Genomic DNA, 26,399 nt, shown 5'->3' with positions numbered 1-26,399 from the left:
AGTCATCTTTTTGATTAGGTAGTTGTTGTGTTTCTGGACGCCTTACAAAAAACTAACTGTGTGAGCCAGACTGGTGATTTCTGTATCCAGTTACGATCTACTGCATGTTGTGCTGTTGGAATAGAATGGAACTTGGTAAATACAAAGGGGCTGATGGTATTTACTGCCAATATTTATCCTGTTGGGTAAGTAATTGTGTTGTTTGCAGTAAAGGTCTCTGTCCCAAATTGTACCCTATTCCGTAGTGCACTAATTTTGAGCAGAGTGAGCCCAATGGGTATATAGAATCATATTGGAACTGTGTCAAATTATAACGACAAACTACTTTTAGAAAATGCCTTTTTAAGTTATTTGAAAACGTTTTTTTACAGAGAATAGTGATTAAGACAGTTTTGGAGTTTTAGACTACTTGATGTAGGCCTAATGAAGTGCAGAAAAAAAAAGTGTTAATGACATTACTACAGTTGAAGTTGGAAGTTTACATACACCTTAGCCAAATACATTAAAACTCAGTTTTCACAATTCCGGACATTTAATCCTAGTAAAAATGCCCTGTCTTAGATCAGTTAGGATCACCACTTTATTTTAAGAATGTGAAATGTCAGAATAATAGGAGAGAGAATGATTTATTTCAGCTTTTATTTCTTTCATCACATTCCCAGTGAGTCAGAAGTTTACATACACTCAATTAGTATTTGGTAGCATTGCCTTTAAATTGTTTAACTTGGGTCAAATGTTTCGGGTAGCCTTCCACAAGCTTCCCACAATAAGTTGGGTGAATTTTGGCCCATTCCTGCTGACAGAGCTGGTGTACCTGAGTCAGGTTTGTAGGCCTCCTTGCTCGCACACGCTTTTTCAGTTCTGCCCACAAATTTTCCATAGGATTGAGGTCAGGGCTTTGTGATGGCCACTCCAACACCTTGACTTTGTTGTCTTTAAGATATTTTGGCACAACTTTGGAAGTATACTTGGGTTCATTGTCCATTTGGAAGACCCATTTGCGACCAAGCTTTAACTTCCTGACTGATGTCTTGAGATGTTGCTCCAATATATCCACATAATTTTCCTTCCTCATGATGCCATCTATTTTGTGAAGTGCACCAGTCCCTCCTGCAGCAAAGCACCCCCACAGCATGATGCTGCCACCCCCGTGCTTCACGGTTGGGATGGTGTTCTTCGGCTTGCAAGGAACCCCCTTTTTCCTCCAAACATAACGATGGTCATTATGGCCAAACAGTTCTATTTTTGTTTCATCAAGACCAGAGGACATTTCTCAAAAAAGTACAATCTTTGTCCCCATGTGCAGTTGCAAACCGTAGTCTGGCTTTTTTTATGGCGGTTTTGGAGCAGTGACTTCTTCCTTGCTGAGTGGCCTTTCAGGTTATGTCAATATAGGACTCGTTTTACTGTGGATATATATACTTTTGTACCTGTTTCCTCCAGCATCTTCACAAGGTCCTTTGCTGTTGTTCTGGGATTGATTTGCACTTTTCGTACGTTCATCTCTAGGAGACAGAACGCGTCTCCTTCCTGAGTGGTATGACGGCTGCGTGGTCCCATGGTGTTTATACTTGCGTACTATTGTTTGTACAGATGAACGTGGTACCTTCAGTAGTTTGGAAATTGCTCCCAAGGATGAACCAGACTTGTGGAGGTCTACACATTTTTTTCTGAGGTCTTGGCTGATTTCTTTTGATTTCCCAGGATGTCAAGCAAAGAGGCACTGAGTTTGAAGGTAGGCCTTGAAATACACCCACAGGTACACTTCCAATTGACTCAAATTATGTCAATTAGCCTATCAGAAGCTTCTAAAGCCATGACATCATTTTCTGGAATTTTCCAAGCTGTTTAATGGCACAGTCAACTTAGTGTATGTAAACTTCTGACCCACTGGAATTGTGATACAGTAAATTATAAGTGAAATAATCTGTCTGTAAACAATTGTTGGAAAAATTACTTGTGTCATGCACAAAGTAGATGTCCTAACCAACTTGCCAAAACTATAGTTTGTTAAAAAGAAATGTATGGAGTGGTTGAAAAACGAGTTTTAATGACTCCAACCTAAGTGTATGTAAACCTCCGACTTCAACTGTATATGTAGGCCTGTAAAACATTTTTTGTTAATGACATTACTATATTTTGTATGTAATTTGTTCCTCTGGTGAAATAGTGGAGGGCAGTTCAGTGACCCTGACCTGCAGCAGTGATGCCAACCCACCAGTAGACAAATGACCTGGTACTAGAAGACGTCAACCTCACCAAAAGCATCAGGTGTCAGTAAATTCTGTATTTGTTTGTGCACAAAGTAAACCACTCCAATTCTACCCAATAGAGAGATAAGATATTGTTTAAATGTTTTGCTAGAGGGGTGGATGACACACATGCGCGTGCACACACACACACTAGGTTTGGGGTGGACAGGGGATCTGTCTCATGTACCAGTACAAGTTAGATATATAGGAAATCTAGGATACATCCCAAATGGCACCCTATTCCCTATTTAGTGCACGATTTTTGCCCAGGGTCCATAGGGAATAAGGTGCAATTTGGGACACAGATTAGTTACATAGGATGACATTTAGATGTGTGAACATGTGATGTGACACTCACCGGTGGTCAGGAAGACCCTCAGGAGGAAGAGCAGGATAGCGATCCAGGATCCAGGGAAACATGAGCCAGCTGCAGGGGCAATAAACGGAGCCAAAGCTAACTCTAATGCTAACAAACAAGTCACAGGCATAGAGACAAGCTAATGCTAAGCTAATGCTAACAAACAAGGCACAGACATAGAGACAGGCTAATGCTAAGCTAGCGGTTCTGCTGGACCTGGTCCTGGACCTTGTAACCCTTCGTGGCTCATCAGAGCAGAAGACATTGCTGTCCATGCTACTGCTGCTGGAGGAGCTCAGGCTGGGCTGCAGGGCCGGGCCACACTAGAACGGGACAGGAAGATCTGACTGCTCTCGATGGCCCTCAGGGTCTGAGCCATGCATGACAAATCAAATCAAATCAAAATTTATTTGCCACATGCGCCGAATACAACAGGTGTAGACATTACTGTGAAATTCTTACTTACAAGCCCTTAAGCAACAATACAGTTTAAGAAAAAACTAAAAATAGCAAGTAATTAAAGAGCAGCAGTAAAATAAAATAACAGTAGGAGGTTATATACAGGGGGTACGGGTACAGAGTCAATGTGCGGGGGCACCGGTTAGTCGAGGTAATTGAGGTAATATGTACATGTGGGTAGCGTTAAAGTGACTATGCATAAATAATAATAAACAGAGTAGCAGCAGCTTAAAAGTGGGGGTTGGGTGGGGTGGGGGGGACAATACAAAAGTCCGGGTAGCCATGATTAGCTGTTCAGGAGTCTTATGGCTTGGGGGTAGAAGCTGTTGAGAAGTATTTTGGACCTAGACTTGGCACTCCGGTACCGCTTGCCGTGCGGTAGCAGAGAGAACAGTCTATGACTAGGGTGGCTGGAGTCTGATAATTTTTAGGGCCTTCCTCTGACACCGCCTGGTATAGAGGTCCTGGATGGCAGGAAGCTGGGCCCCAGTGATGTACTGGGCCGTACGCACTACCCTCTGTAGTGCCTTGCGGTCAGAGGCAGAGCAGTTGCCATTATCTTGTTTACTTAACTATATATATATATATATATATATATACACACACTATCGTTCAAAAGTTTGGGGTCACTTAGAAATGTCCTTGTTTTCCATGAAAACATACATGAAATGAGTTTGAATAGGAAATATAGCAAAATGCATAGGAAATGGTGGAAATGGTGGAAATGGTGGAACAAGCTCCCTCACGACGCCAGGACAGCGGAGTCACTGACCACCTTCCGAAGACACTTGAAACCCTACCTCTTTAAGGAATACCTGGGATAGTATAAAAGTAATCCTTCTACACCCCCCACCCCATCCCCACAAAAAAAAAAATAATAATAATAAACAAACTTAAAAATATATATTAATATATATATAAAACAAATGAAAATTAAAAATATACTCTAGAAATAAAAAAATTATAAAGTGGTTGTCCCACTGGCTATCATAAGGTGAATGCACCAATTTGTAAGTCGCTCTGGATAAGAGCGTCTGCTAAATGACGTAAATGTAAATGTAAATGAAATATAGTCATTGACAAGGTTAGAAATAATGATTTTTAATTGAAATAATAATTGTGTCCTTCAAACTTTGCTTTCATCAAAGAATCCTCCATTTGCAGCAATTACAGCCTTGCAGACCTTTGGCATTCTAGTTGTCAATTTGTTGAGGTAATCTGAAGAGATTTCACCCCATGCTTCCTGAAGCACCTCCCACAAGTTGGATTGGCTTGATGGGCACTTCTTACGTACCATACGGTCAAGCTGCTCCCACAACAGCTCAATAAGGTTGAGATCCGGTGACTGTGCTGGCCACTCCATTATAGACAGAATACCAGCTGACTGCTTCTTCCCTAAATAGTTATTGCATAGTTTGGAGCTGTGCTTTGGGTTAATTCTATTCCTTACTTAGATTTGTGTGTATTGGGTATATGTTGTGAAATTGTTAGATATTACTTGTTAGATATTACTGCACTGTCGGAGTTAGAAGCACAAGCATTTTGCTACACCCACAATAACATCTGCTGAACACGTGTATGTGACAAATGAAATTTGATTTGATTTGAGAGAATGCCAAGAGTGTGCAAAGGTTGGCTATTTGAAGAATCTCAAATATAAAATATATTTTGATTTGTTTAACACTTTTTTGGTTACTACATGATTCCATATGTGTTATTTCATAGTTTTGATGTCTTCACTATTATTCTACAATGTAAACCCTTAAATGAGTGTCCAAACTTTTGACTGGTACTGTGTATATACAGTGGGGAGAACAAGTATTTGATACACTGCCAATTTTGCAGGTTTTCCTACTTACAAAGCATGTAGAGGTCTGTAATCATAGGTACACTTCAACTGTGAGAGACGGAATCTAAAACAAAAATCCAGAAAATCACATTGTATGATTTTTAAGTAATTCCTTTGCATTTTATTGCATGACATAAGTATTTGATACATCAGAAAAGCAGAACTTAATATTTGGTACAGAAACCTTTGTTTGCAATTACAGAGATCATACGTTTCCTGTAGGTCTTGACCAGGTTTGCACACACTGCAGCAGGGATTTTGGCCCACTCCTCCATACAGACCTTCTCCAGATCCTTCAGGTTTCGGGGCTGTCGCTGGGCAATACGGACTTTCAGCTCCCTCCAATTATTTTCTATTGGGTTCAGGTCTGGAGACTGGCTAGGCCACTCCAGGACCTGGAGATGCTTCTTACGGAGCCACTCCTTAGTTGCCCTGGCTGTGTGTTTCGGGTCGTTGTCATGCTGGAAGACCCAGCCACGACCCATCTTCAATGCTCTTACTGAGGGAAGGAGGTTGTTAGCCAAGATCTTGTGATACATGGCCCCATCCATCCTCCCCTCAATATGGTGCAGTCGTCCTGTCCCCTTTGCAGAAAAGCATCCCCAAAGAATTATGTTTCCACCTCCATACTTCACGGTTGGGATGGTGTTCTTGGGGTTGTACTCATCCTTCTTCTTCCTCCAAACACGGCGAGTGGAGTTTAGACCAAAAAGCTATATTTTTGTCTCATCAGACCACATGACCTTCTCCCATTCCCCCTCTGGATCATTCAGATGGTCATTGGCAAACTTCAGACGGGCCTGGACATGCGCTGGCTTGAGCAGGGGGACCTTGCGTGCACTGCAGGATTTTAATCCATGACGGCGTAGTGTGTTACTAATGGTTTTCTTTGAAACTGTGGTCCCAGCTCTCTTCAGGTCATTAACCAGGTCCTGCCATGTAGTTCTGGGCTGATCCCTCACCTTCCTCATGATCATTGATGCCCCACGAGGTGAGATCTTGCATGGAGCCCCAGACCGAGGGTGATTGACCGTCATCTTGAACTTCTTCCATTTTCTAATAATTGCGCCAACAGTTGTTGCCTTCTCACCAAGCTGCTTGCCTATTGTCCTGTAGCCCATCCCAGCCTTATGCAGGTCTACAATTTTATCCCTGATGTCCTTACACAGCTCTCTGGTCTTGGCCATTGTGGAGAGGTTGGAGTCTGTTTGATTGAGTGTGTGGACAGGTGTCTTTTATACAGGTAACGAGTTCAAACAGGTGCAGTTAATACAGGTAATGAGTGGAGAACAGGAGGGCTTCTTAAAGAAAAACTAACAGGTCTGTGAGAGCCGGAATTCTTACTGGTTGGTAGGTGATCAAATACTTATGTCATGCAATAAAATGCAAAGGAATTACTTAAAAATCATACAATGTGATTTTCTGGATTTTTGTTTTAGATTCCGTCTCTCACAGTTGAAGTGTACCTATGATAAAAATTACAGACCTCTACATGCTTTGTAAGTAGGAAAACCTGCAAAATCGGCAGTGTTTCAAATACTTGTTCTCCCCACTGTATATATATATTTTACTCTGGGGCAGACTCCGACATTGCTCCTCCTACTATTTATATATTTCTTAATTCCATTATTTTACACTTAGATTCGTTTTTTTTTTTAGGTATCGTTAGATATCACTGCACTGTTGGAGCAATTAACACAAGCATTTCACTACACCCGCAATAACTAAAAAATTATGAAATTAAAGAGATATTAATGAGTTTGTCTTTTATAGGGCCTGCCATAGCATGGGGATTTTGTATATTTAAATACAATAGCGACCACTAGCGGCTGTCCAGGCTAGATATCCCCATACATTGAGCCTAGGTCAGATGTCAACAATTACATTCTGGTCTATCAGTGAGTCACATCTCTGAACAGACAAAACTATCAATAAAATTGTTCATGCTTTACTGAAACATATTACAACTACACCTGCTGTCTGTTTTTGGAACATAGTGTCCTCTCAAGCGCTTATATGGGAACTACTCAACACCCCACCAATTGATTCTACCCGGACCGTAATCAACGTTGCTCTTTAAACAGGCATGGAGTCAAAACGAACTCCACAAAAAATAGCATTGTAAAATACACATAATTTAGGCCGGCATTGGTTGCCTACTGTTAAACCAGTACCAGAGACTCATCGCCAAAATCCCAAACGCAACAATGGCGTGTCGTACCGTATGTCAACTTCTCCAGCACCGTAAGTACAGTATTTCTGACCACACAACCGCTGCCACTCAAAAAACATGGGCTAACTACCGAATGCTAACTAGATAGCTTCACTGTATACAAAATGACCTTGGGTGTTGCTAAGTACAAGATTAGATGATGAGGACATCATCATCAACAAATGTTAATTATGTAAACTATGACAGTGAGATAGTTTATATAGCTAATCTCGGTTGCTGCATCGCTAACTTGTGGGACGTGGGATTGTGAAAATCAGTTGCCATATTCTTGCTGTCAGATGATGTGGCTGCGTTTTTTCGGGAATTGATTTTCAAGGGATAGCTAGTTCCCAATAACACTATTCCAATGAAGACCAACAAATTGTGAATTCCATTAAATATTTAATCTTCAAACTAGTTTAGGCCTAGGAAATTTGTATTATTCCTAGTGTGTTGTCTAATCATGTACTGCCTATGTATCATTGACTCAGGGTTGGCGTCCAGTGCTGCGTCTGTGCGTCCCTCGGCTGCGGAGGTACGTGGTCAGCGCAGCGTCGTGTTTTCCCGGGAGCAGGCTCGCCAGCGCGCCCTGTACCCGCGCACGGAAAAGATCGAGGTGACCCTGCAAATACCCGGTCTGCAGGGCACCCTGCTTGTCATGAACAAGGGAGTGTCCACACCACACAGCTGTGCACGCCGTGAGTACAGGGATGATACCTGTGTGTGTGTCTGTGTGCCACACAGCTGCATACTTAGTACAGTACAGCCAGTGTGTGGAATACGTTTCATGCATGGATTGTCTGTATGCTGTATGATTTTGTCAAGGCAGTCAGAAAAAGTATATAATATGAATCATATTAAATCTCTCTCTCAGACTTGAAAGAGTGGTATGTAACCAGCTCTGCCCTGGCCTTAGTAGACGGAAAGCCCTGGCCCCTGCATCAGCCCCTCACCCAATCCTGCTCCCTCTCCCTGCTCACCTTCAAAGACACAGACCCACTGCTGGTCAACCAGGTACAACACAACACCACATACAGTGGGGGAAAAAAGTATTTAGTCAGCCACCAATTGTGCAAGTTCTCCCACTTAAAAAGATGAGAGGCCTGTAATTTTCATCATAGGTACACGTCAACTATGACAGACAAATTGAGGAAAAAAATCCAGAAAATCACATTGTAGGATTTTTAATGAATTTATTTGCAAATTATGGTGAAAAATAAGTATTTGGTCACCTACAAACAAGCAAGATTTCTGGCTCTCACAGACCTGTAACTTCTTCTTTAAGAGGCTCCTCTGGCCTCCACTCGTTACCTGTATTAATGGCACCTGTTTGAACTTGTTATCAGTATAAAAGACACCTGTCCACAACCTCAAACAGTCACACTCCAAACTCCACTATGGCCAAGACCAAAGAGCTGTCAAAGGACACCAGAAACAAAATTGTAGACCTGCACCAGGCTGGGAAGACTGAATCTGCAATAGGTAAGCAGCTTGGTTTGAAGAAATCAACTGTGGGAGCAATTATTAGGAAATGGAAGACATACAAGACCACTGATAATCTCCCTCGATCTGGGGCTCCACGCAAGATCTCACCCCGTGGGGTCAAAATGATGACAAGAGCGGTGAGCAAAAATCCCAGAACCACACAGGGGGACCTAGTGAATGACCTGCAGAGAGCTGGGACCAAAGTAACAAAGCCTACCATCAGTAACACACTACGCCGCCAGGGACTCAAATCCTGCAGTGCCAGACGTGTCCCCCTGCTTAAGCCAGTACATGTCCAGTCCCGTCTGAAGTTTGCTAGAGTGCATTTGGATGATCCAGAAGAGGATTGGGAGAATGTCATATGGTCAGATGAAACCAAAATATAACTTTTTGGTAAAAACTCAACTCGTCGTGTTTGGAGGACAAAGAATGCTGAGTTGCATCCAAAGAACACCATACCTACTGTGAAGCATGGGGGTGGAAACATCATGCTTTGGGGCTGTTTTTCTGCAAAGGGACCAGGACGACTGATGCGTGTAAAGGAAAGAATGAATGGGGCCATGTATCGTGAGATTTTGAGTGAAAACCTCCTTCCATCAGCAAGGGCATTGAAGATGAAATGTGGCTGGGTCTTTCAGCATGACAATGATCCCAAACACACCGCCCGGGCAACGAAGGAGTGGCTTCGTAAGAAGCATTTCAAGGTCCTGGAGTGGCCTAGCCAGTCTCCAGATCTCAACCCCATAGAAAATCTTTGGAGGGAGTTGAAAGTCTGTGTTGCCCAGCGACAGCCCCAAAACATCACTGCTCTAGAGGAGATCTGCATGGAGGAATGGGCCAAAATACCAGCAACAGTGTGTGAAAACCTTGTGAAGACTTACAGAAAACGTTTGACCTGTGTCATTGCCAACAAAGGGTATATAACAAAGTATTGAGAAACTTTTGTTATTGACCAAATACTTATTTTCTACCATAATTTGCAAATAAATGCATTAAAAATCCTACAATGTGATTTTCTGGAAAGAATTTCTCATTTTGTCTGTCATAGTTGACGTGTACCTATGATGAAAATTACAGGCCTCTCTCATCTTTTTAAGTGGGAGAACTTGCACAGTTGGTGGCTGACTAAATACTTTTTTCCCCCACTGTATATAGGTATACATGCACTGAGGTATATAGGACCCGTGTAGGGTGAAGTTGCCCTTAGATCAGGATCAGTTTTGCGTTTCCCCCACTAATGGTTAGGGTTGGGAGAAGAGAAGCTGATCCTCAATCTGTACTAAGGGGAAACTTCACCCTGGAGCGTACAGCACCACAGATAATAATGAACGGAGGTGTTCAGCACAATGGATCTACACTGCAAACATTTTAAATCTTACAGTGCCTTCAGAAAATATTCACAACCCTTAACTTTTTACACATTTTGTTGGGTTACAAATTGGGATTCAAATGGATTTAATTGTAAAACAATATCAACGATCGACACAAAATACTATGTAATGTCAAAGTAAAAAAAAAAAAATGTTTCTTGATTAGATAAGTATTCAACCCCCTGGGTAAATACATGTTAGAATCATCTTTGGCAGCGATTACAGCTTTGAGTCTTTTTGGGTAAGTCTCTAAGAGCTTTGCACACCTGGTGGTACAATATAGGTGCCCTTCTTTGCAAGGCATTGAAAAATTCCATGGTCTTTTTGGTTGAATCTGTGTTTGAAATTCACTACTCGACTGAGGGACATTACAGATAATAGTACAGTCGTGGTCAAAAGTTTTGAAAATGACACACATTAATTTTCACAAAGTCTGCTGCTTCAGTTTTTATGATGGCAATTTGCATATACTCCAGAATGTTATGAAGAGTGATCAGATGAATTGCAATTAATTCCATATTCCCTCTTTGCCATGAAAATGAACTTAATCCCCCAAAAACATTGCCACTGCATTTCAGCCCTGCCACAAAAGGACCAGCTGACATCATGTCAGTGAATCTCTCATTAACACAGGTGAGAGTGTTGACGAGGACAAGGCTGGAGATCACTCTGTCATGCTGATTGAGTTAGAATAACAGACTGGAAGCTTTAAAAGGAGGGTGGTGCTTGAAATCATTGTTCATTCTCTGTTAACCATGGTTACCTGCAAGGAAACACATGCCGTCATCATTGCTTTGCACAAAAAGGGCTTCACAGGCAAGGATATTGCTGCTAGTAAGAATGCACTTAAATCAACCATTTATCGGATCATCAAGAACTTCAAGGAGAGAGGTTCAATTGTTGTGAAGAAAGCTTCAGGTCGCCCAAGAAAGTCCAGCAAGCGCCAGGACCGTCTCCTAAAGTTGATTCAGCTGTGGGGGGCAGAGCTTGCTCAGGAATGGCAGCAGGCAGGTGTGAGTGCATCTGCACGCACAGTGAGGCGAAGACTTTTGGAGGATGGCCTGGTGTCAAGAAGGGCAGCGAGGTAGCACTTCTCTCCAGGAAAAACATCAGGGACAGACTGATATTCTGCAAAAGGTACAGGGATTGGACTGCTGAGGACTGGGGTAAAGTCATTTTCTCGGATGAATCCCCTTTCCGATTGTTTGGGACATCCGGAAAAAAGCTTGTCTGGAGAAGACAAGGTGAGCGCTACCATCAGTCCTGTGTCATGCCAACAGTAAAGCATCCTGAGACCATTCATGTGTGGGGTTGCTTCTCAGCCAAGAGAGTGGGCTCACTCACAATTGTGCCTAAGAACACAGCCATGAATAAAGAATGGTACCAACACATTTTCCGAGAGCAACTTCTCCCAACCATCCAAGAACAGTTTGGTGACGAACAATGCCTTTTCCAGCATGATGGAGCACCTTGCCATGAGGCAAAAGTGATAACTAAGTGGCTTGGGGAACAAAATATTGAAATTTTGGGTCCATGGCCAGGAAACTCCCCAGACCTTAATCCCATTGAGAACTTGTGGTCAATCCTCAAGAGGCGGGTGGACAAACAAAAACCCACAAACTCCAAGCATTGATTATGCAAGAATGGGCTGCCATCAGTCAGGATGTGGCCCAGAAGGTAATTGACAGCATGCCAGGGCGGATTGCAGAGGTCTTGGAAAAAGAAGGGTCAACACTGCAAATATTGACTCTTTGCATAAATTTAATGAAATTGTCAATAAAAGCCTTTGACACTGTATACTTCAGTATACCATAGTAACATCTGACAAAAATATCTAAAAACAAAAGGGCCATAGATACTGTATACTTCAGTATACCATAGTAACATCTGACAGAAATATCTAAAAACACTGAAGCAGCAAACTTTGTGAAGACCAATACTTGTCATTCTCAAAACTTTTGACTACGACTGTATGTGTGGGGTACAGAGATGGGGTAAACATTCCAAAATATGTTAAACACTATTATGGCACACAGTGAGTCCATGCAACTTATTATCTGACTTGTTAAGCACATGTATTTTTTTTAGGCTTGCCATAAAAGGGGTTGAATACTTAATGATTCAAGGCATTTCAGTTTTTTTTTATTTGTAAATATTTCTAAAAACAAAATTCCACTTTGACATTTTGGGGTATTGTGTGTAGATTAGTGACACAAAATCTCAATTGAATCCATTTGAAATTCTGTCTAACACAACAACATTTGGAATAAGTCAAGGGGTTTGAATACTTTCTGAAGGCACTGTATGTGTGTGTGTGTGTATATATATATATATATATATATATATATATATATATATATATATATATATATATATATATACTTGTTTTGAATTGATCTCGCTCACCCAGAAAATGCATCAAGATAATTGGTCTTGTTTTAAGATATTCTGACTTGTTTCAAGCCTTTTTTTTAGGTTAAAGTAAGCAAAATGATTTGCCAGTGCACTAAGATAATTGACCTTGTTAAGACGTCAAGTCATTGCATTCTAATGTTAAGAGATCCAGTATCTAGGTAAGATCAACATTTCTGCAGTGTACATGTAGACTCTAGTGTACAGGGCCATAGATACTGTATACAGCAAACTTTTAACACCAGCCATATTTGCCCCCAAAGTGGTGGTTTTCTGGTGGTGGTTACTGACTGATCTCAGAATAATGTGACTGTAGTGATTGGCTGATGGTTTATATTTATGTGTGTGTGTGGCCTCTCTCTCCCTCCATAGGCATACTGGCGGTCGTGTGCAGCCCTCCTGGGCCAGGTCCTTCAGGATGCCTTTAAAGAGGACTTCTCTGTGGAGCTGCTCAGAGTCCCAGAGGTGTCAGGTATATGCCAGGAAACACTCACACCCATGTTTTCCCTACCATTTTCAGTAAAAAAAACATCAAGAAATTACTAGCATCTAGCTAACAGATAGGAACTGAATCCTATGGGGATTGGGGTGTTTCTTGTGTTTCTAATCAACAGTATACAGTGCATTCGGAAAGTATTCAGACCCCTTGATTCTTTCCACATTTTGTTACGTTACAGCCTTATTCTAAAATGGATTAAAAAATATATATATCCTCTGCAATCTACACACAATACCCCATAATGACAAAGCGAAAACACGTTTTTATACGTTTTTGCAAATGTATTAAAAGTAAAAAACACAAATACCTTATTTACATACACTACCAGTCAGTTTGGACACACCTACTCATTCAAGGGTTTTTCTTTATTTTTACTATTTTTTACATTGTAGAATAATAGTGAAGACATCAAAACTATGAAATAACACATATGGAATCGATAGTAACCAAAAAAGTGTTAAACAAATCAAAATATATTTTATATTTGAGATTCTTCAAATAGCCAACCTTTGCCTTGATGACAGCTTTGCACACTCTTGGCATTCTCTCATATCAATAATAATATCTAACAAGTAATATCTAACAATTTCACAACATATACCAAATACACACAAATCTAAGTAAGAAATGGAATTAAGAATATATACATATATGGACGAGCGGCATGGACTAAGATACAGTAGAATATTATAGAATACAGTATATACAGTTTAAGTTTACATACACCTTAGCCAAATACATTTAAACTCTGTTTTTCACAATTCCTGACATTTAATCCTAGTAAAAATTCCCTGTCTTAGTTCAGTAGGATCACCATTTAATTTTAAGAATGTGAAATGTCAGAATAATAGTAGAGAGAATGATTTATTTAAGCTTTTATTTCTTTCATCACATTCCCAGTAGGTCAGAAGTTTACATACACTCAATTAGTATTTGGTAGCATTGCCTTTAAATTGTTTAATTTGATTCAAACGTTTCGGGTAGCCTTCCACAAGCTTCCCACAATAAGTTGGGTGAATTTTGGCCCATTCCTCTTGACAGAGCTGGTGTAACTGAGTCAGGTTTGTAGGCCTCCTTGCTCGCACACGCTTTTTTAGTTCTGCCCACAAATGTTCTATAGGATTGAGCTCAGTGCTATGTGATGGCCACTCCAATACATTACATTGAATTTTTTTTTTACATTTACGTCATTTAGCAGACGCTCTTATCCAGAGCGACTTACAAATTGGTGCATTCATATCCTATCCCAGGTATTCCTTAAAGAGGTGGGGTTTCAAATGTCTCCGGAAGGTGGTGAGTGACTCCGCTGTCCTGGCGTCGTGAGGGAGCTTGTTCCACCATTGGGGTGCCAGAGCAGCGAACAGTTTTGACTGGGCTGAGCGGGAACTATGCTTCCGCAGAGGTAGGGGAGCCAGCAGGCCAGAGGTGGATGAACGCAATGCCCTCGTTTAGGTGTAGGGACTGATCAGAGCCTGAAGGTACGGAGGTGCCGTTCCCCTCACAGCTCCGTAGGCAAGCACCATGGTCTTGTAGCAGATGTGAGCTTCAACTGGAAGCCAGTGGAGTGTGCGGAGGAGCGGGGTGACGTGAGAGAACTTGGGAAGGTTGAACACCAGACGGGCTGCGGCATTCTGGATGAGTTGTAGGGGTTTAATGGCACAGGCAGGGAGCCCAGCCAACAGCGAGTTGCAATAATCCAGACGGGAGATGACAAGTGCCTGGATTAGGACCTGTGCCGCTTCCTGTGTAAGGCAGGGTCGTACTCTCCGAATGTTGTAGAGCATGAACCTACAGGATCGGGTCACCGCCTTGATGTTAGCGGAGAACGACAGGGTGTTGTCCAGGGTCACGCCAAGGCTCTTCGCACTCTGGGAGGAGGACACAACGGAGTTGTCAACCGTGATGGCGAGATCATGGAACGGGCAGTCCTTCCCCGGGAGGAAGAGCAGCTCCGTCTTGCCAAGGTTCAGCTTGAGGTGGTGATCCGTCATCCATGATATGTCTGCCAGACATGCAGAGATGCGATTCGCCACCTGGTTATCAGAAGGGGGAAAGGAGAAGATTAGTTGTGTGTCGTCTGCGTAGCAATGATAGGAGAGGCCATGTGAGGATATGACAGAGCCAAGTGACTTGGTGTATAGCGAGAATAGGAGAGGGCCTAGAACTGAGCCCTGGGGGACACCAGTGGTGAGAGCACGTGGTGCGGAGACAGCTTCTCGCCACGCCACTTGGTAGGAGCGACCGGTCAGGTAGGACGCAATCCAAGAGTGAGCCGCGCCGGAGATGCCCAGCTCGGAGAGGGTGGAGAGGAGGATCTGATGGTTCACAGTATCAAAGGCAGCAGACAGGTCTAGAAGGACAAGAGCAGAGGAGAGAGCGTTAGCTTTAGCAGTGCGGAGAGCCTCTGTGACACAGAGAAGAGCAGTCTCAGTTGAATGACCAGTCTTGAAACCTGACTGGTTTGGATCAAGAAGGTCATTCTGAGAGCGATAGCAAGAGAGTTGGCTAAAGACTGCACGCTCAATAGTTTTGGAGAGAAAAGAAAGAAGGGATACTGGTCTGTAGTTGTTGACATCAGAGGGATCGAGTGTTGGTTTTTTGAGAAGGGGTGCAACTCTCGCTCTCTTGAAGATGGAAGGGACATAGCCAGCGGTCAAGGATGAGTTGATCAGCGAGGTGAGGTAAGGGAGAAGGTCACCGGAGATGGTCTGGAGAAGAGAGGAGGGGATAGAGTCAAGCGGGCAGGTTGTTGGGCGGCCGGCCGTCACAAGTCGCAAGATTTTATCTGGAGAGAGAGGGGAGAAAGAAGTCAAAGCATAGGGTAGGGCAGTGTGAGCAGGACCAGCAGTGTCATTTGACTTAACAAACGAGGATCGGATGTCGTCAACCTTCTTTTCAAAATGGTTGACGAAGTCATCCACAGAGAGGGAGGAGGGGGGGGAGGAGGATTCAGCAGGGAGGAGAAGGTGGCAAAGAGCTTCCTAGGGTTAGAGGCAGATGCTTGGAATTTAGAGTGGTAGAAAGTGGCCTTAGCAGCAGAAACAGATGAAGAAAATGTAGAGAGGAGGGAGTGAAAAGATGCCAGGTCCGCAGGGAGTCTAGTTTTCCTCCATTTCCGCTCAGCTGCCCGGAGCCCTGTTCTGTGAGGTCGCAATGAGTCATCAAGCCACGGAGCTGGAGGGGAGGACCGAGCCGGCCGGGAGGATAGGGGACATAGAGAGTCAAAGGATGCAGAAAGGGAGGAGAGGAGGGTTGAGGAGACAGAATCAGGAGATTGGAGGGAGAAGGATTGAGCAGAGGGAAGAGATGATAGGATGGAAGAGGAGAGAGTAGCGGGAGAGAGAGAGCGAAGGTTGCGAAGGCGCATTACCATCTGAGTAGGGGCAGAGTGAGTAGTGTTGGAGGAGAGCGAGAGAGAAAAGGATACAGAGTAGTGGTCGGAGACATGGAGGGGAGTTGACTTTGTTGTCCTTAAGCCATTTTACCACAACTTTGGAAGTATGCTTGGGTTCATTGTGCATTTGGAAGACCCATTTGCGACCAAGCTTTAACTTCCTGACTGATGTCTTGAGATGTTGCTTCAATATATTCACATAATTTTCCTTCCTCATGATGCCATCTATTTTGTGAAGTGCACCAGTCCCTCCTGCAGCAAAGCACCCCCACAGCATGATGCTGCCACCCTCGTGCTTCACGGTTGGGATTGTGTTCTTCGGCTTGCAAGCCTACCCCCTTTTCCTCCAAACATAACAATGGTCATTATGGCCAAACAGTTCTATTTTTGTTTCATCAGACCAGAACACATTTCTCCAAAAAGTAAGATCTTTGTGCAGTTGTAAAACGTAGTCTGGCTTTTTTATAGCGGTTTTGGAGCAGTGGCTTCTTCCTTGCTGAGCGGCCTTTCAGGTTATGTCGATATAGGACTCGTTTTACTGTTGATATAGATACTTTTGTACCTGTTTCCTCCAGCATCTTCACAAGGTCCTTTGCTGTTGTTCTGGGATTGATTTGCACTTTTCGCACGTTCATCTCTAGGAGACAGAACGCCTCTCCTTCCTGAGCGGTATGATGGCTGCGTGGTCCCATGGTGTTTATACTTGCGTACTATTGTTTGTACAGATGAACGTGGTACCTTCAGGCGTTTGGAAATTGCTCCCAAGGATGAACCAGACTTGTGGAGGTCTACAAACAAATTTTCTGAAGTCTTGGCTGATTTCTTTTGATTTTCCCATGATGTCAAGCAAAGAGGCCTTGAAATACATCCACAGGTACACCTCCAATTGACTCAAATGATATCAATTAGCCTATCAAAAGCTTCTAAAGCCATGACATTATTTTCTGGAATTTTCCAAGCTGTTTAAAGGCACAGTCAACTTAGTGTATGTAAACTTCTGACCCACTGGAATTGTGATACAGTGAATTATAAGTGAAATAATCTGTCTGTAAACAATTGTTGGAAAAATTACTTGTGTCATGCACAAAGTAGATGTCCTAACCGACTTGCCAAAACTATAGTTTGTTAACAAGACATTTGTGGAGTGGTTGAAAAACGAGTTTTAATGACTCCAACCTAAGTGTATATAAACTTCCGACTTCAACTGTACATATGAGATGAGTAATGCAAGATATGTAAACATTATTAAAGTGACATGTGTTCCATTTCTTAAAGTGGCCAATGATTTCAATAGGCAGCAGCAGCCTGTAATGTGCTAGTGATGGCTATTTAACAGTCTGATGGCCTTGAGATAGAAGCTGTTTTTCAGTCTCTCGGTCCCAGCTTTGATGCACCTGTACTGACCTCGCCTTTTGGATGATAGTGGGGTGAACAGGCAGTGGCTGATGTCCTTGATGATCTTTTTGGCCTTCCTGTGACATCGGGTGCTGTAGGTGTCCTGGAGGGCGGGTAGTTTGCCCCCGGTAATGCGTTCGGCAGACCGCACCACCCTCTGGAGAGCCCTGCGGTTGCGGGCGGTGCAGTTGCCGTACCAGGCGGTGATACAGCCCTACAGGATGCTCTCAATTGTGCATCTGTAAAAGTTTGTGAGGGTTTTAGGTGCCAAGCCAGATTTCTTCAGCCTCCTGAGGTTGAAGAGGCTCTGTTGCGCCTTCTTCACCACACTGTCTGCGTGGGTGGACCATTTCAGTTTGTCAGTGATGTGTACGCCAAGGAACTTGAAGCTTTCCACCTTCTCCACTGCGGTCCCATCGATGTTGATAGGGGAGTGCCCCCTCTGCTGTTTCCTGAAGTCCACGATCATGTCCTTTGTTTTGTTGACGTTGAGTGAGAGGTTATTTTCCTGGCACCACACTCCCAGAGCCCTCACCTCCTCCCTTTAGGCTGTCTCGTCATTGTTGGTAATCAAGCCTACTACTGTTGTTTCATCTGCAAACTTGATGATTGAGTTGGAGGTGTGCTTGGCCACGCAGTCATAGGTGAACAGGGAGTACAGGAGGGGGCAGAGCACGCACCCTTGAGGGGCCCCAGTGTTGAAGATCAGCGAAGTGATGTTGTTTCCTCCATTCACCACCTGGGGGCGGCCCGTCAGGAAGTCCAGGACCCAGTTGCAAAGGGCGTGGTTCAAACCCAGGGCCTCAAGCTTAATGATGAGCTTCGAGGGTAATATGGTGTTGAATGCTGAGCTATAGTCAATGAACAGCTTTCTTACATAGGTATTCCTCTTGTCCAGATGGGATAGGGCAGTGTGATGGCGATTGCATCGTCTGTGGATCTATTAGGGCGGTAAGCAAATTGAAGTGGGTCTAGTGTGATAGGTAAGGTATATGATCCTCAGGACCTCAGACTGGGGCGAAGGTTCACCTTCCAACAGGACAACGACCCTAAGCACACAGCCAAGACAACGCAGGAGTGGCTTCGGGACAAGTCTCTGAATTTCCTTGAGTGGCCCAGCCAGAGCCCGGACTTGAACCCGATCAAACATCTCTGTTGAGACCTGAAAATAGCTGTGCAGCGACGCTCCCATCCAACCTGACAGAGCTTGAGAGGATCTGCAGAGAAGAATGGGAGAAACTCCCCAAATAAAGGTGTTCCAAGCTTGTAGCGTCATACCCAAGAAGACTTGAGGCTGTAATCGCTGCCAAAGGTGCTTCAACAAAGTACTGAGTAAAGGGTCTGAATACTTATGTAAATGTGATGTTTCAATCTTTCTATTTGTTATACATTTTTAAAAATTCTAAAAACCCAGTTTTTGCTTTGTCAATATAGGGTATTGTGTGTAGATTGATGAGGATAATAAAGATGTAATCAATTTTAGAGTAAGGCTATAACCTAACAAAATGTGGAAAAAGTGAAGGAGTCTGAATACTTTCCGAAGGCACTGTTTGTAACCAGCTTTTATTTACCCTCGCTCGTTCTCTCGCTCGCTTTTTTGCTCTTTCTTTCTCTCTGGCTTTCGCTGTCTCTCTCAAATTGAGATTGTTTTATTGGCATGAAATACAATTTGTAGATATTGACAAAGCAGTATAGTGGTACAGCATTTCAGTAAATACTGTACAATGCAATGAGGATAATGAAATACAGTTCATTTCAGTAGTAACCAAACCGTGTAGATGAAGGGGAGGAGACAGGTTAAAGAATGCTTTGAGATAATTGAAACATGGATTGTGTACGTGTGCCATTCAGAGAGTGAATGGGCAAGACAAAATATTGATGTGCCTTTTGAACAGGGTATTTTAGTAGGTGCCAGGCGCACCGGTTTGAGGGTGTGAAGTGTGATGGGAATTTCTGTTAAACCTTTATCATGCTTGTTTACTAGAAGCTTTTTCTTTAAGCCTAGTTGCTTAGGCATTAATTCTGAGATTATTGATATAACTAGATCATATGAGATGGGATTATGTGTGCATGGGTATGGGCCTGTTTCTAACTGTTCTATGTGTGTAGCATAGGAACCTAGGTTTAGAGAAATATGTGCATGATGTCTGGGCGCACAGCCAAGAGCTGACAGGCGAGACCTATGGTTTCCTGCTAGTCAGAAGGAAAATAACCTGTTCCTCTTAATCTACTGAAACCAGAGCAAAGTGTTGAATCCGGCGCACTAGTGATAAAGCTGGTGTCCTGGCTAGGGCCTGTTGCTGGGCAAAAGGTTCAAGCGTCTGTGTGTGTTTGGGTGTCAAATCCCACACATCTAGGCAGACAGCGAAAGATGCTTGCTTGCCTGGTTCGAGGGACCATTAATCTACTTTTGAGGAACTATGTCTGGGGAGATTTCCTGTTGTTTTAACACCTATTGTTCTCAGAATGAGACTACCTTTTTCACAGTTAGTCTGTACCCTGTACCCCAGTTCCGTCTCATTGTCCAGAAAATACACGCACCAAGATCACGAGTTTTGTACATGCTTGCATAAGATGGCTTGCCTATATAAGGTTTCTGTACTCCTCGTGTCATTCGGGTGGTCGTTGACCAGCTCCATTATTGCAATAATTAATAGATAAATAAAGTGTGATTGTTTGAAGAAATAACAAAGTCTCTCCTCATTGGTTAGAATTTCCACGTCAGAAGAACTGCAACGCTGCTGGGTTTCTCATGCTTAGCAGTTTCCCATATGTATCAAGAATGGTCCACCACCCAAAGGACATCCTGCCAACTTGACACAACTGTGGGAAGCATTGGAGTCAACATGGGCCAGCATCCCTGTGGAACACTTTCAACACCTTGTAGAGTCCATGCCCTGACAAATTGAGGCGGTTCTGAGGGCGAAAGGGGGTGCAACTTAATATTAGGAAGGTGTTCCTAATGTTTTGTACACACAGTGTATATAATACATACAATGTTTATTCTCGCTCTCGCTCTCTGCAGTAACTTCAGGAGCATTCTGTTGTGATGTGGTGCTGGATCCTCAGTTAGACGCCTGGAGCCCTTCAGAGGTCAGTGTATGTGTGTTATTTTCTGGTTTGTGTAAATATGTATGTTAATCTCTGGTGTGTGTAAACACTTGTTATTCTCTGTTGTGTTCGTGTGCTTACAGTGGAGTCCGAAATGATTGACACCCTTGATAAAGATTAGCAATAATGACTGTATAAAATCAAAAATTCAAATACTGAGCTATATTGTATGGAAATATTGTTTTTATTATATTATTTTAAACTAATACAATTCCTCAGAGAAATAGATTTTGTTTAACAAGTAATAGTTTTGTTTCTTAAAAAGGTAGGGGTCAAAGTTATTGACACCCCTAAAGAGTTTACATAAAGTAGTCAAAGGTTTGGTTGTGTTTCAGATTATTTTGTGCCCAATAGAAAATAATGGTAAAAAATGTATTTTGTAATTTTGGAGTCACATTTATTATAAGTAAGAATATAATATGTTTCTAAACACTTCTACATTAATGAGGAATGCTACCATGATTACGGATAATCCTGAATGAATCATGAATAATGATGAGTGAGAAAGTTAGAGGGTCAAAAGATCATACCCCCAAGACATGCTAACCTCTCACCATTACCAGTAACAGAGGAGGTTAGAATGTCTTGGGGGGGGTATGATCTTTGATCCTCTAACTTTCTCAATCATCATTATTCAGGATTCTCCGTAATCATGGCAGCCACCACATTATTGTAGAAGTCTTTAAAAACATATTATTAAAAAAGTGACTCCAAAATGACCAAATACATTATTTACAATTAATTTCTATTGGGCACAAAATAATCTGAAACACAACCAAAACGAACTGCAAATGCATCCATAAAGTTTGTAGAGTCACAAGTTTAATGTAGTCATTGCGTGCTAGGAATATGGGACCAATTACTTAACTTTGACTACTTTATTTATAAGAATCTTTACGGGTGTCAATGAGTTTTTTTTAGATCATTTTTAAAAAACTTGTTAAACAATCTCTTTCTCTGAGCAATTGTATTAGTTTATACAACGGGTGGGTCTAATCCTGAATGCTGATTGGTTAAAACCGCATTCCAGCCGGTGTCTATTCCACAAGTTACCACCATGTTAAAATGCCTATTTACTCTGTTCCATCTCACTGCGCAATCCACTGTCTCATCAACCCAGCCAGGCACTTTATAAACTTGATCTCCACTATAAAAAGCATCTAGACATTCTCACATTTCTTTTAGACTAAAATGTAGTTTTCAACAGCGGAGATTTGTATAAACCTTGCTGTCTGTCTCTCCGACATTTACAACTTTGTTTCGATATTCAAATTCGATCTCCTGCTGTCCCATAGTAATGAACGTGTCGGGACGAGACAGAAAGGCAGGCAGCGTTTCTCAGCCAGTCGAAATCATGAATCAGCTGGCATTTTTATGGATACAAAGAAATGTCTGTTGAAAAAAGTAAAATGAAACGAAGTGCAGCTAGTTTGCAGTCTTTCCAGCTTCAGTTTGAAGTGATTGTGTTAGCTGTGTTGTTGGCTTGCTCCTCTGAACAACAGTGTCCTGACGAGAGAGCACATTTTCTAAGCCAGGCGAAATTGCACCTCATTAGCTCATTGTTATGGATGTCTCCAAATAAATGTCACTAAAAAACAGCTTAAACAAATGCAAATGCCGCTACTGTTGTTATTCTGGCTGCACTGTTTGACGTGACTGTAAGTTAGCCGTAGTTGACTAGCAAGCAAGGGATAAGAACAGCCAGTATGGCAATGTAACATTTAGAACTAATGACTGGGTCGCGTCCATAGATACAGAACAAAAAAAGACTGAGCGACTGGGTCGCGTCTCTGGCAACCGAACCGATAGAACGAACAACCAGCCGGCTTGGGTAGCAATCCTAGATTTGTGTCGGGACTATATCTTGTGGAAGGATGAAATAGTATGAATAAATTCATCAAAATTACGTTTTTATTGAAAATATGTCAATCATTATTTGAATATGTTGATAATGCCCTCGAAGCCGGTGTTTGGAGGATATATTGCCACAGTTTGCCGGCCTAACAACACCTGTGAGGATATATTGGCACAGTTTGCCAGCCTAACAACACCTGTGAGGATATATTGGCACAGTTTGCCAGCCTAACAACACCTGTGAGGATATATTGGCACAGTTTGCCAGCCTAACAACACCTGTGAGGATATATTGGCACAGTTTGCCGGCCTAACAACACCTGTGCCAATATATCCTCCAAACACCGGCTTCTTGGGCATTATCACTTATATAAAATATATATATTTTAAATATTGCATACATTATACAGTCATTGTTGCTCATCTTTATCAAGGGTGTCAATCATTTCGGACCCCACAGTGCATGTGTGTTGAGCAAAGTGAAATGACCTGAGAGTGTGTGTGTCCCAGGAGTCCCTGCGCTCTCTGACACGTGGTGCTCAGCAGCTGATCCATCAGGACCTGCCCTGGGAGCCTCTGGAGGTAGCGCCCCCAGTGGCCCTGGAGGTCTTCTCTCACAGCAGGTACTTTATTTCTAGACCCTCTGTTGTTCAATTGTATCATTTTTGGGGGATAGAATATACAAGACAAAACCTAAATAATGCAAAGGTATTGAATTTGGCTATCAGTACCCCCTTTCGGAGGACTGAGAATGTGTAGCAGCTTGTTACGTGCTGTTATAACAGGTTATAACCTCCTAAATGAAAATAAGGCAGATGCAACAACCAGCTCTATGAGACCCATATCAAATCAAATCAAATCAAATCAAATTTTATTGGTCACATGCGCCGAATACAACATCAACTCCATAAGAGCTGACGTTGTGTTTGTGAACAGAACTAGCATTCTCAATTACATAGGTATTTAATGGAAAAGTAACACAATACAAACGTTGGATTTCACCTTAGGTCATAGATGTGTATGGCTTGTTGGTAGCTATTTTCTGGACTGAAGGTCTATTGGCAAAGCCAGATTCGAAACCTCTCTTCTCTTGCAATATTTTCCCTTCTATCCCTTTTCCTCCATGTTTTCATAGCTATTTTTCACTTATTTTACTCTGTTTCATATTCTCTCTTCCAGTGTTCTAGCTGTGCCTGTGTCTTTGTCTGTGTTTGCAGGTGTAAGCAGGAGGAAGTGGAGGAGAAGTCAGCACAAAGTCCTAAAGGCACAGTGATGCTCTACAGGTGAGCTACAGGAACTGTACCGCGGTAGATGCCTCCTTTTTTTTTTTTCTTTTTTTTTTTCTCTCTCTCTCTCTCTCTCTCTCTCTCTCTCTCTCTCTCTCTCTCTCTCTCTCTCTCACACACACACACACACTATTCACATCCTTATTGAGACACACTCATCTTCACTGTGTTCTCATACACACTCATACACATATATGACACACACACTCTTGTCTCACCTCCTATCTGTCTGTCTCTTAGGTGTGGGGACCATGTTCTGTTGAGTGGGGGCCCCTTGGTGGCCAGGACAGGGCTGTGCTCTCAGTACGAGGTCACCGCCATCCACCCTCTAGGAGAGGACGAGTGGGGTCTCCACCGCCGGGCCCAGGGGCTCTCACTGCCCCTCCAGCTACAGGTACATAATCACACACACACACACACACACACATCTGCAGGAGATGTTTCTGTCTATGTATGAAGCATCTTAGAATGTATCCGATTGTGAGTGAGTGTCAGTGAGGTGATTAGTTTCACTGAGTGAGTCATTCATCGATTTCTTCTGTTCTCTTTCCTTAGGCCCACCACACTGTGTGGAGGAAACTGAGGAGCAGGGCAGAGAAGCTGGTAAAGAAAATAACCTCATTACTTTTTTGAAGTTGTAGCTTGTATGCGACATACCTAGGGTGTTGTCATTTCATCTGAACTGTTTTTAAGGTTGTTGTCTGGTTATTTACCAATGTCCAGAATCACCTGGCTGGCATTTTTACAGCATGTAGCAGTGCTACTGGAAATCGATGGAGACAGCTAGCGGTGCATTCAAAAGCATTACAAATGTTGTGAGGATCAGGTTACGCTTCCACATTATTTTGAATGGTTTGGATGAAACAACAGCACCGTAAGTAAGTCAAAAATGAGTTAAAACGCATCATCACACTTTTAGATTTTTACTGAAAGGGTTCTATCTCGAAAATCTGTTCTGCTGACGTGCACCATTTTTGGTCCATATCAACAGTTGACTAATGAACAAAATACATGTGTTTGAGTAAAGTGATCCTTTAAAAAGTGAAATATCCCTTTAAGAATCTCTATCAGTATCTATTCATACTTAATTATTGAACTGCAGATTTCATCCTAATGCCTCTCCCTCTCTGCAGGTTGAGGTGCCCACAGGATCAGTCAATGAAACTGTTTCAGATACATTGACTCCGCCCTCTGCCCCTAAACAGACTCCTCCCCCTACCCCCCAACAATGATCATGTCTATAACGTTGTCATTAAATATGTCTTTGTAATATTTGTGGAATAAATGTATAACGTATGAAAATCGTCCCCTCTCCTCTGTATACTAAATGCTTGCTGAAAATGAAGTGGGTTATTGGTTTATGACAGTGTAGCTGATTTGGTGTAGAGTGAAGTTGCTGATCTTGGGTCAGTTTTGCATTTTCCCCACTAATGGTTAAGGTTAGGATTGGGGGAGGGGAATCTGATCCTACATCTGTACGTAGTAGCTGATGTGGAATCAAAGGATTGTTGTGCAGAACGTAACTGGTTTGCGCCCAGTGAGGGACAGGGATAGAACCTACTGTTACAACAGCACAGCTCAGTTTACTGTTCCTTAATCGTATGTGCTTGCAGGGGATTTGAAACCAAAGTCAAATGAATTGATGACCTGTGGCGTGTGATATAACCATCTGTCTTTTGTGTGGAATGAAAGCCGTGGTCCGTGCCATGCTCGAGCATGTTAAAGCCATACACTAACACACCCCTCTGCGGCCTTTAACTGCTCAGCTGACAGTATGTGGGCAAAAAGTGTGTGTTGAGTGGTCAGCAGTTTGCTAACACACAAAGACTGGTGTGTGCTGCTCGACCATCGGGGGCAGAGCAGCTGTTGGGTCTGTCGCTTTGGGACAGGTGTTTGAGGAGTGTGTGTGTGTGTGTGTGTGAAAGTGGGCATGAGCTGTCACAGATTACCAGATCAGATTAGGTGACATGGTGTACGTCCCAAATGACTCCCTATTTAGTGCACTACTTTTGGGCAGGGTGCATAGGGCTCTGGTCAAAAGTAGTGCACCATATAGGGAATAGGGTTCCATTTGGGATGAAGAAAAGTGTGATCATAAACAGTAACTGTAGGCCTACAGTACATGTCAACAGTTACAGTATATTCCTCAAACTGAAACAGTGATATAGTATAAAAAGAAATATAACAATGTATGCATAAATGTGATGCTGCATAATTCATCTTGATCTATGACGCTCCATGTCTAGAGTCTCAACAATGGAGATGGGACATTTAATATCCACGGTGCCGTGAGGCAGATCGAGAGGTTGCCCATTGCGCAGCTGTCGCCCCCGCTCAAACAGCCAGCCCCACCCCGACACCCAGCGACAGTATGGGAGACACACCCAAGGACAAATGACCACCCCAGTCCCCCCCACCTCTCACCAATTGAGATGTTTGAACTGGTGCCTGGAATTCCAGATC

General features: G+C 42.8%; 1 protein-coding gene and 1 non-coding gene across 3 annotated transcripts; both read left to right on the top strand.

The window, feature by feature from the left end:
- Window positions 1-6,953: 6,953 nt before the first annotated feature.
- Window positions 6,954-25,240, top strand: mrpl39 (mitochondrial ribosomal protein L39). 2 transcript variants are annotated; one of them, XR_006659166.1, is made up of 11 exons: window positions 6,954-7,162; window positions 7,622-7,828; window positions 8,005-8,144; window positions 12,770-12,869; window positions 20,711-20,778; window positions 23,161-23,273; window positions 23,868-23,933; window positions 24,177-24,330; window positions 24,492-24,539; window positions 24,660-24,814; window positions 25,070-25,160. XR_006659166.1 is itself a non-coding variant. In XM_045216946.1 (10 exons), the coding sequence occupies exons 1-10, from the start codon at window positions 7,126-7,128 to the stop codon at window positions 25,166-25,168; spliced, it is 1,032 nt and encodes a 343-aa protein (XP_045072881.1). In that variant the 5' UTR covers window positions 6,955-7,125; the 3' UTR covers window positions 25,169-25,240. The 2 variants fall into 2 exon arrangements, 1 of the variants encoding a protein (XP_045072881.1); XM_045216946.1 differs by lacking the exon at window positions 24,660-24,814 and having other exon boundaries at window positions 6,955-7,162; window positions 25,070-25,240.
- Window positions 23,389-23,477, top strand: LOC121553796. The gene has a single exon (XR_005997582.2). It is a non-coding gene; the product is annotated as a small nucleolar RNA SNORA47 (small nucleolar RNA).
- Window positions 25,241-26,399: the final 1,159 nt, after the last annotated feature.

Source organism: Coregonus clupeaformis, unplaced genomic scaffold (assembly GCF_020615455.1).
Source record: "Coregonus clupeaformis isolate EN_2021a unplaced genomic scaffold, ASM2061545v1 scaf0870, whole genome shotgun sequence".
Classification (NCBI taxonomy): domain Eukaryota; kingdom Metazoa; phylum Chordata; class Actinopteri; order Salmoniformes; family Salmonidae; genus Coregonus; species Coregonus clupeaformis.
Note: the sequence above shows the minus strand (reverse complement) of the source record. Positions and strands in the feature narration are given on the sequence as shown.